The sequence below is a fragment of the Cyprinus carpio genome, chromosome B15 (assembly GCF_018340385.1).
Source record: "Cyprinus carpio isolate SPL01 chromosome B15, ASM1834038v1, whole genome shotgun sequence".
NCBI classification, from domain to species: domain Eukaryota; kingdom Metazoa; phylum Chordata; class Actinopteri; order Cypriniformes; family Cyprinidae; genus Cyprinus; species Cyprinus carpio.
In genome coordinates, this window is record NC_056611.1 from 27,571,973 (window position 1) to 27,582,469 (window position 10,497).

General features: G+C 40.3%; 1 protein-coding gene and 1 long non-coding RNA gene across 2 annotated transcripts; both read right to left on the bottom strand.

Annotated features, from left to right (window-relative positions):
• Window positions 1–2,145: 2,145 nt before the first annotated feature.
• Window positions 2,146–2,727, bottom strand: LOC122139897. Its single transcript, XR_006156632.1, has 2 exons — window positions 2,541–2,727; window positions 2,146–2,214 (listed from the first exon to the last, which is right to left on the bottom strand). It is a non-coding gene; the product is annotated as an uncharacterized LOC122139897 (long non-coding RNA).
• Window positions 2,728–7,047: 4,320 nt separating this feature from the next.
• LOC122139888 lies at window positions 7,048–10,123 on the bottom strand. The gene is made up of 2 exons (XM_042740099.1): window positions 10,110–10,123; window positions 7,048–9,781 (listed from the first exon to the last, which is right to left on the bottom strand). The coding sequence occupies exon 2, from the start codon at window positions 9,112–9,114 to the stop codon at window positions 7,048–7,050; it is 2,067 nt and encodes a 688-aa protein (XP_042596033.1). The 5' UTR covers window positions 9,115–9,781; window positions 10,110–10,123.
• Window positions 10,124–10,497: the final 374 nt, after the last annotated feature.

Sequence of the window (10,497 nt, forward strand, 5' to 3'; positions counted from 1 at the left end):
TAATCACTCATCTGGAGTTTAAGCATCTCTGACACGTGCAGTAATGAGAAAAGCTGTGAATAATGACACACATGTACAGACATCAGGAATATGAGAGGACAGAGCTGGACAAGAGTCTAATGAAGCTCAGATTTGACCCAAACAATAACTGTCAGTCACTTAATAGATCAAGCATGAGCAAACAAATATCAGTAACACACACACGTGTACAGTAGGTATGTGATTGAGATCAATAGTGGACAAAATCATAAACTCTCCTTCTGAAACCTGACAGACTGAACAAGACACACTCAGGCTGTGCTGAGAATGAATCACTAGTGTACTGCACACTATTAAAGAAACTGAATGCATAATGCAACAATAAACATTTGAAACTACATGTGTATGCTAAAGGATATCATCAACATGACATCAAAATTTACTATTACTTTTAATACCTCACTCATCCTATAGTACATGATTCTTGAGTTTTGACTGAAGTCATAAGAAAAATAATGCTATTTTTGTTAAAATAAATAAATAAAATAAAAAACATAACAAAATGCAGTTTTAAATTGACAACATTAATATCAGTGATGGACAAAATGCAAAAATCAAGTATACTTGAGAAAAAGTACAGATACTACAATAAAATGTCACTCCAGTAAAGGTGCTTGATTTTGAATGTACTTAAGTATCAAAAGTAAAAAAAAAAAAATAAAAAAAAAAATTCTAAGCAATGAAATGTGTATAATGCAGCATGGAAGTTTGTTTTTGCCACAGGAAAATAAATAAATAAGACACCAAAACACCATTAAAACATTAAACTTCAATATACTAAAATAAAAATGTAATTTAAGAATTTATTGTGCAGAATCTGGCAGTAAGTTTTGGGAGTTCATTTTTAGTCCATCTCTGATTCTGAAAAGTCTGACTTGCAGGATTGACTAAAAATGAGCTCCTAAAACTTACTGCTGATTCTGCAAGATAAATTCTTGAAAGAGTGATACGACAAGATGTGATGCTTGTCCTTCAAGCGTCACTCTCAACATATCTGTCTATAAAGCCTATTTAAAAAATCAGTCAATGTATTTCACAACACTCCAACACTGTTATTCTTATTAAGTGAGGGTCATTTTTTAGGATTTTGTACCCAAGCAAAGTCTCTCAGAACCTGACACCTTGTAATTCTGGAGACTCCAGGAAGGCTGCAGTTCTGGAAATTGTTGTTATTGAGTTTGGGTGATTTTTTATGGTTTTTTACCTAATTCTTAGAGTTAATTCTCTTGTAGTTCCCAAGTCTCTTTTCTTCTTCACCTGTTTTTTCTAACCGTGCTGACCCAATAAGCATTTTGCTATCCGATGGTCATGTCTGAACTTTGCAAATTCAAGTATTGTATTAGTATAGCATCCTTCTCATGGAATTTTAATAATTTTTGACTTTCAGTCAGAGTTAAATCTCTTTTTTTTTGGCTCATTTTATCTGATACCTAATAATTATGCACACCATTTGCAGCCTTCATGAACAATTATACATCACTTATAAATTATTAAATACAAAGTTAATAGTATAGTTATTAAGATTGGTGTGGTTTGGAATCTGTAAATGTGCTTGGAAAAAAAATATGATCAGAATATCAACTTACCTAATAATTATGCACACACTTAATTAATTTTCTTTTATTTATTCTGCATTTATTAAGAATTACTGATTTATTTTTAAAACAAAGGGAAAAGTTACATTAAGCAATAGTTACATAAAACTTAAATTACAATTTTAAAGATTCTAAATCTATCTATGCTTTACCATGATAAATGTGTGGAAGGGAGTTTATGCACAGGAAAGATAAAAGTATTCTGTTATCACAATTAGGCCAAATGATCTAAAAACAATTTCATTCTTGAACTGACTGTTGGTGTCAAGATACCTGTTTATCAGTCACAATCTCTCCGTACACCTGCAGGAGCGTGGTTGATGTTGTGGTGGTGAAGGACAGGTGTGCAGAGACATCAGCAGCTGTGGGCACATCTGGACCAGCGCTCTCACGAGGAGGAGACAGGAAGGATGCCAGAGCACTTCCTCTAGTATCCCTCCATCAAGCAGCTGTGTGTCTCATAAAGGCCATATGTGTAGCGGCCCCTCGGATATATTGATCAAGACGCAGAGAGTTTCAAACGGGTGTCAATTTATTTCTTCCTCTCAACGAGCACCATGCACCATGAACACCGTGAAAACTACAGAATAAACAGAAGAAATACAAAATGCTTCTATGTAGTTTCACAAATAATTTGCACATTAATCATGTTCACATATTAATACAAATCATTTTAACAAATGACCAATATGAAATATGAAATGTGTTTTTAAGCCTTCCTGACAAATGAAATATCACATGCTTCTTTTAAATGAAACAATATATTATAATTGTTTACAGAAATAATGTTTTTATATTGATGACATGTGCAATAAACCCATAAACAAATTAAGTGTTGACATTCTCTTTTCCATAAACAATATCCCTTCTGATAATAATACAAACTCCACCCAGTTTCCTTCATACCTCATTCCGCTTCTCCAAGGGCGCTAATCAAAGAGTTTCTGCCATCAGCTACCATGCTCTCTAGCTCGACACACCCTCACAGTTCAGAGCTCTTAGAAATAACATGTACAAGCAATACAAAAATAATAAAGTAAATCACAATGTAAACTCTTTCTTTACAAGATTCAAATGGATGAACATGATAAATTACTAAAAGTGGTTACAAGTTTTTAAGTTTTTACCGTTCTTTCCGACGATACGTGAACACCACATTGTGAAGAGAGAGTAGCGGAAGTCTAACGTCACAAAAAAAACCATCCGAAGAAAAACGGCGCTTTTCAAAATAAAAGCGGAACAGACAAAGTGACACTGTAGAATTATAATGTCTTAACATATAAATTGTAAAATGTTATATATGTTATAAACTGTGTAGGAGAAAATGAATACGATTTATAAGACATTTACACTCCCACCAAATCCTAGTACAATTAATAAACAAATATACAAAGAGTAAGTGAATTGTGCAGGATTTCTTGACTCTAAGAAATGAATAGCCTGAAGTTAAGCTATCAGAGGCGTAACTATATGGCATTATGCATAATAAAAAGCAGTTTGTGCAGTGTTGTCAATCGCCTTTTTTTTTTTTAATCAGGTTCTCTAGGAGGAGCACCAATTTTTTGATTGGTCTCTCAATAACTGAGGGCTTGGAGGGTGGATCTTGTTTTTTATGAGGTTTTCTCTCACCAACTTGCACTTTAACTCGACGAACCAAGCCATCACTACTTTGAACAGTCTCAATCACCCCGTCCAAGTTGCCACTGATTTCTTGGGAGGTTGTCGTCTTTAAACAATGACAATGTCATTCACTTTGAGGTTGCGCTGAGGTGAGTGCCATTTCTGTCTCAAGGATATGTTCAGCAGATACTCCTTTTTCCAGCGGCTCCAAAACTGTTCGATGAGATACTGAACTCTTCTCCACCTCTTTGTCGCATATAGGTCCTCCCTGACAAATACTCCAGGAGGAGGAAGAGCAACTTTAGATTTCATCATAATGAGATGATTCGGCGTTATAGGCTCCAGTGCCTGTGGATCATTGATTCCATCCACTGTTAATGGGCGGCTGTTAATGATAGCCATGGTCTCATATAGCAGTGTTCTGAAGGAGGCGTCATCAAGTCGACCTGGGCACTGTGCAAAGGCGGCATTCAGCACATTTCTAACAGTTCTGATCTGGCGTTCCCAGACACCACCTGCAGGACTGTCAGAGGGAGCATTGAAGACAAATTCGCACTGCTTCTCAGTCAGGAAGATTTCCAGTAGCTTAGTGTCACATTGTTTAAGTGCTTCCTTGAGCTCATTCCTGGCGCCAACAAAATTAGAGCCTTGGTCGCAGCGAAGTTGTTTAACAGCTCCTCTCAGGCTGATGAAGCATCTCAATGAGTTGATGAATGAGTCTGTTGATAAATCTTCGAGCATTTCAATATGAACAGCTCTAGAGTACAGACATGTGAAAATCAAGCCGTATCTTTTGTACTCTTTGCGGGCTTTCCTTACAATGAAAGGACCGACAACAGTCCATGCCTCTGTATGTGAAAGGTGCTGAGGCTTCAACGCGTTCTGTGGGAAGTTCGGCCATTTGTTGTCTCTCTGTCGGCCGTCGCAGTTTCCTGCAAAGCACACAAGTGTGTATCAGCTTAGCAACCAATCTGCTCCCACCAATTACCCAGAATCCATTGGCCCGAAGCTCCATTAAAGTCTGGCTTCGACCCTGATGGCATGTCTTAGCGTGGAAATGAGACACAATCAGCTTGGTGATGTGGCTGTTATTCTGGTAGGATGACTGGGTGCTTGACTTTATGACAGAGCGATGACTGGTTCAATCTGCCACCAACACAGAGGAGTCCTTCAGACCAGATAGGGTCGAGACGGAAAAGAGAGCTTGAGTTTTGGAAGGTCTTTTTTACCCCTGAAGCATCTTTATCTCCTGGGGAAAAGCTTGCTGCTGTACGATCTTAATCACTTCATATGCAGCCTTCTCACGCTCCTTAACAGTCACATACTCGCTGTGCTGTTTCTGTTTAGACCCCAGCCTCTTGATTCTTGCCTCCACCTTAAGAACTGTTTGTCCAGGAGGAAAACTGACACAGACGCCTGAGGATGTCATTGTAGTTTTTGACTTCCTTTTTGCAAACACCTGAATTGTCTTGACTTCAGGATCACCAACAAGTAATTCTGATGGGAGCGCTGGGTGTTAGAAGTAATTTACTCTCCCAGAGAAACTTGGGTCCTCGCAGCCAGTTTGTTGAATGAATGTCTGAGCACGAAGACCTCGGGAAGCATGATCTGTCGGGTTTTTCTGCGGTGTCCACATAGTGCCACTGACTGGGATCACTGTTATCCCTTATCAGCTGAACACGGTTTGCAACAAATATGTGGAATCTACGGGCATCATTGTTAATATATACCCAAGCACAACTTTTGAATCTGTCCAGAAAACCTCTTCATCAATCGCTATGTCAAGTTCACCTTTTTAACATGACACTGACTTTCGTAGAAACCACAGCTGCCGCGAGTTCTAGTCTCGGGATACTTTTGACCTTTGAGGGTGCAACCCTTGCTTTCGCCAGCACGAGACTGCAATGGACTTCATCCTTGTCATTTTTAAACCTGAGGTAAGAACATGCACCGTATCCCACGCAGCTGGCGTCCGAAAAATGGTGCAGCTCTACTCTGACAATGTTATGGAAGTCATATGGGTGGTAACATCTCGGAATTGAAACCTCTTTCAAACCTCTGAAGCCCATTTATCCACTCCTCCCACCCGTGGCCTTATATCTTCTGGGAGTGGAGGTGGATCATTAGCCATCCGATGCCTCTGTGACACAGCTCTTGAAGTATACGCTTTCCAGTTGAAAAGGACTTGAACGCTTTTCCATTTAGGCTGAATGGAGCGATGAATCCAAGTGGATCATAAAGAGAGGCAATGACAGAAAGGCAACCACGCCAGGTTGAAGGCTAATCTTTCAAGCTGCTGTTAAAACTGAAAGTGTCAGTTTTAATCGACCATTGAATGCCGAGTGCACGCTCTGATAGGGTTGGTTCCAGTCCTAGAGGTTCAATGGTTGCTGCTCTTTCTGAGGGATCTAAGCAGGCGAGGGCTGCTTCCTCATTAGAGGTTGAATTTATGGAGGCGTAGGCCTCCTCTATTGCACAACTCCTGTGACTCAGTGATCAGTTTCTTGGCTTCCTCGACCGATGGAACACTGACTAGCCCGTCATCAACATAAAAGTTTTTCTCTACAAATGTTGATGCTAGTGGATAGGTAGCTTTGTGTTGCCGTGCCAGATGTTTCAAGCCAAAGTTGGGCACATCCTGGAGACGAGGCAGCTCCGAAGAGATGAACCGCCATCCTGTATTCTGTGGTTCCTTATTCTCAAATCTCCATCTTTCCACCAGAGGAATTTCAGATAATTCCGGGATTCAGGAGTGACAGAGAACTGATAAAACATTCTTTCGATATCACAAATGATCGCTACAGCCTCCTTCCTGAAGCGGCAGAGAACTCCTACCAGAGGATTGATAAGATCAGGCCCAGTTAGTAGAGTGTCGTTTAGAGAAACACCATGGAATTTGGCTGAACAGTCGAATATGACTCTCAGCTTGTCTGGTTTTCTGGGGTGATATATGCCGTGATGCGGAAAGTACCATTCAGTCTCTCCTGTAAATGTTGTAGGGGCAGGCTCTGCATCACCCTTGTTAATTGTTTCTTCCATGAATGTTTTGTATTGATCATAATATTGTTTGTTGGTCTTTAACTTCTTCTTAAGGCACTGCAGGCGAACTGTGGCTAGCCTCTTGTTGTTTGGTAGGTTGGGTGGACTGTTGCCCTTGAAAGGGAGGGGCATCTCATAATGTCCATCTTTCTTCTGCGTGATGTTGTCACTGAGGAACTGTATGAAATGAACATCCTTCTGGGACACATATTTATCTTCATAAGTTCTCTCTGTGAAATCTGATTCTAGGGCTTTTAGAACATCTGTCGTCGATGGAATTGGCAGTTCTTTTACTGTGAGCCGATGCACAAAGCTCTGACTTCCTTGTCTGTCTAGGTGAGGATTTGATGAGCCTATGATACTCCATCCTAGATTTGATCTCTGTGCAAACGGTTGATTTTTGTCCCCAATGATAACCTCAAGAGGAGTTAGTGCTGCTGGACAGTCATATCCAATCAAGAGCCCTACATCACAGTCTTGAAGGGGTGGTAGCTTATCTGCCAAATGTCTGAGATGCCAGAGTAAGGCTGTTTCCTTCGTTGGAACGTAAGACTTGTCCACCGGGATAAAATCACGGCTGTAGGCCTGCTGTAATTGGATGTGGTTCTTAGAGTGCAGTCCTCGAACTTGTAGACCACGGACGTTCTTGCTAGATATGATTGTGTCAATAGCCGTCATAGTACTCAATTTTAATTTTACTGGTTGGGCATCAACATTCAGTTTGTCAAGTATATCTTCTAAGACAAATGTTGAGTCACTCTGTGTGTCCAGTATTGCGTATGTAAGTACTTCTCTGTGTGGCTCTTGTATTGAAGACACAAGGACTGGGACGATACTTGAGGTAGCGGAAGCACGTTGTGTTGATGCATGGGATACGACATTGTGCGTTTCCAAGCTTGCATGGTTTTTCTGTGGAAGTGGAGCTATTCGTTGTTGCTTCCACAGGTCTTTGTTTCCTGTCATCGTGCAAGCAGGTTGTGTGACGACGGCTGCATATGCTGCATGTGTGTCGTCTCTTACAATCTTTGGTCATGTGACCCTTCCTCAAGCACCCAAAGCAGAGCCGATTTTCACAGATGAATGCTTTTTTGTCTTCACTACTCTTTGCTGCGAAGGTGGGGCACTTGGTGATGTTATGAGCTTCACTTTTACAGATGAAGCAAGGTGATTTTGGTTTACTGCCGTTTGTTTCTTGTTTCTCCTGAGCGAAACTCTTTGTTTGTGTATTTGTGTTGAGAGCTTTGGCTCTCTTTGGTGATCTTTCATTTGTGGCCCTGAAGTTCATCAACAATGGAGAAGCAATAGGGTTACAGGCTATCCGTGCCTCTTTGCTCAGGAAGTTTGTGAAGCATGCAAGATCTGGATAGCTTCCGGATGTGTCAAGTTCCTCTACAACAATTCGACTCCACTTGCGCACAATCCATTCTGGTAATTTTTTGAGCAACTTGTGGTTTTCCTCACAATCGTTAAGGATAGCTAGTCCTTTGACGTGGGGCATCGCCTCAGTGCAGCCTTGGAGGAAGTCAGCGAACTCTTGTAGTGCTAGTGGATCGTTTGTGTTGATCTTTGGCCATCTCATGAGCTTATCTCTGAAAGCCTTTTGTATGATGAACGGGTTCCCATATCTGTCTTGTAAGACTTTCCATGCTCCATTGAATGCACTTTCTGAATCTCGATAAAAGAAACCTTCTACCGCTTTGCGCGCCTCTCCAGCAAGATAATTTTTTAAATAAAACATCTTCTCACTTGGTGGGAGGGGTTTTCTATCAATAAGAGCTATGAATGTCATCCTCCAATCTGTAAACTGTAAAGGGTCACCACGGAACGTGGTTGGTTCAGGGACCGGCAAGCGGTTCATGCTTAATGAGCTGGCGATTACCTGGGCTAGACTGACAGACTCCTGGGTCATTGTCACCTCAGGAGCAGCTTGGTGTGGATGGAATGATGCAGCATCAGGATTTAATCGAGGTTCATTTTGCTTTCTGTAACAAGCAGAGTTAGTTTGGTCATTAATCTCCTCATCATGGTTCTCAAACCCTTCAAAATTGTCATATGCTCTCACACGAGCTGCTGCTATGGCAACGTCTTTTGCTGCTTGTAACTGCTGCAATTTGGTTCTCTCTTGTTCCAACTGTTGTTGCATTTCCAACTCTTTTTGTTTTATTTCTACTAACATTTTTGCCTCTTTAAGTTTCCATTCACCTTCTAACTTGTGAAGATGTGCTTGCTGTGCTTGGATTTCTTTCATGGCTTTTGATTGTTCCAGCTTAGCCGCAAGCTCTGCTTGTGCATCTACTCTACTGCTGTGGGTACTGGTTGAGCTGGAGTGGTTGCTCAATCTCTCCGGTGACTCCGCTGAGCTTACCGTTTCAGTTTTAGTGTGGCCAAAGACAGACCCATATTCATCTTTGTTTAATGTTTCTCTTACCCTTTCCTTCTCAAGTTGATCATTATAATCTTGATTAATAGTCTCTAGACGGTTACTAATAAGGTCACGAATGTCTTTTGTTAGCGTAACACAGGCATCCATTTTCTTTACAATCTCTGGTGTGGTGTTACTGTTACGAAGTAGAGGTTCATACTGCTGGCACACGCCATCATGCTTTGCTTGAATGTCTTGCTGTAATTCAATAAGGTCTTCTGATGAACAGAGGGTTTTTAATTTTGTCCTAGTCTCCCTTGCTACCAGCTTCCAAGCGTCATAGGTCTTGTTAAATGCTTTCTCACGTTTTCTGGTGTCTTGGTCATGCATCTCTTGGCCTTTCTCTGTTAGCTTTCTTTCACGTGAGCTGGACCTGCATGGGTTGTCTTTAAGTGACATCTTGTTTGTTTGTGCTGCTGCTTTAAGTCGAGTGTAGCCTTCGATTGTCCAACGCCTGAATTTACATTTATAAGCTGTAGTTATCCTTTACCACAGAGTAATATTTATGCCACGCATTAACAGATTATGGACATCTAAAAGGATTTTTAGCTTAAAACAGTAACAACAAAACAACCCTTTTAACCTTTTCATAAACAGACATGACCCAAGCGCATGGGCTAGTTTCTTGAAATAGTCACCAGTTTTAGAAGCGTTAGGAACTGAGAATTAGCTTGCAAGATATTTTGACCTTATAATACCATATTATTATTTGAGTCACTTCAGCAAGCGTGTGTAAAAGATTGTCCCTTTTCAGCTTTTTTGCTCCTTTGCACCCAGTGTCTCTTTTTGCAGCTCTAGCTGTACCTTAAGCATGCTGTCCATTTTAAGTCTTGCCTGTGTGCAGGAGTTGGATGCAAGCGAAGTAAACTGGCCGGTATTAGGTTGGTGGTTGGACTTCAGATGTGATGGCATCAGCTTCTCACCAGGGATGGCAGGGCTGGTGCAGCGATGAGTTTTCACTGTAGCGGCCCCTCGGATATATTGATCAAGACGCAGAGAGTTTCAAACGGGTGTCAATTTATTTCTTCCTCTCAACGAGCACCATGCACCATGAACACCGTGAAAACTACAGAATAAACAGAAGAAATACAAAATGCTTCTATGTAGTTTCACAAATAATTCGCACATTAATCATGTTCACATATTAATACAAATCATTTTAACAAATGACCAATATGAAATATGAAATGTGTTTTTAAGCCTTCCTGACAAATGAAATATCACATGCTTCTTTTAAATGAAACAATATATTATAATTGTTTACAGAAAGAATATGTTTTTATATAGATGACATGTGCAATAAACCCATAAACAAATTAAGCGTTGACATTCTCTTTTCCATAAACAATATCCCTTCTGATAATAATACAAACTCCACCCAGTTTCCTTCATACCTCATTCCGCTTCTTCTCCAAGGGCGCTAATCAAAGAGTTTCTGCCATCAGCTACCATGCTCTCTAGCTCGACACACCCTCACAGTTCAGAGCTCTTAGAAATAACATGTACAAGCAATACAAAAATAATAAAGTAAATCACAATGTAAACTCTTTCTTTACAAGATTCAAATGGATGAACATGATAAATTACTAAAGTGGTTACAAGTTTTTACCGTTCTTCCGACGATACGTGAACACCACATTGTGAAAAGAGAGTAGCGGAAGTCTAGCGTCACAAAAAAAAACCATCCGAAGAAGAAAAACGGCGCTTTTTCAAAATAAAAGCGGAACAGACAAAGTGACACTGTAGAATTATAATGTCTTAACATATAAATATAAAATGTTA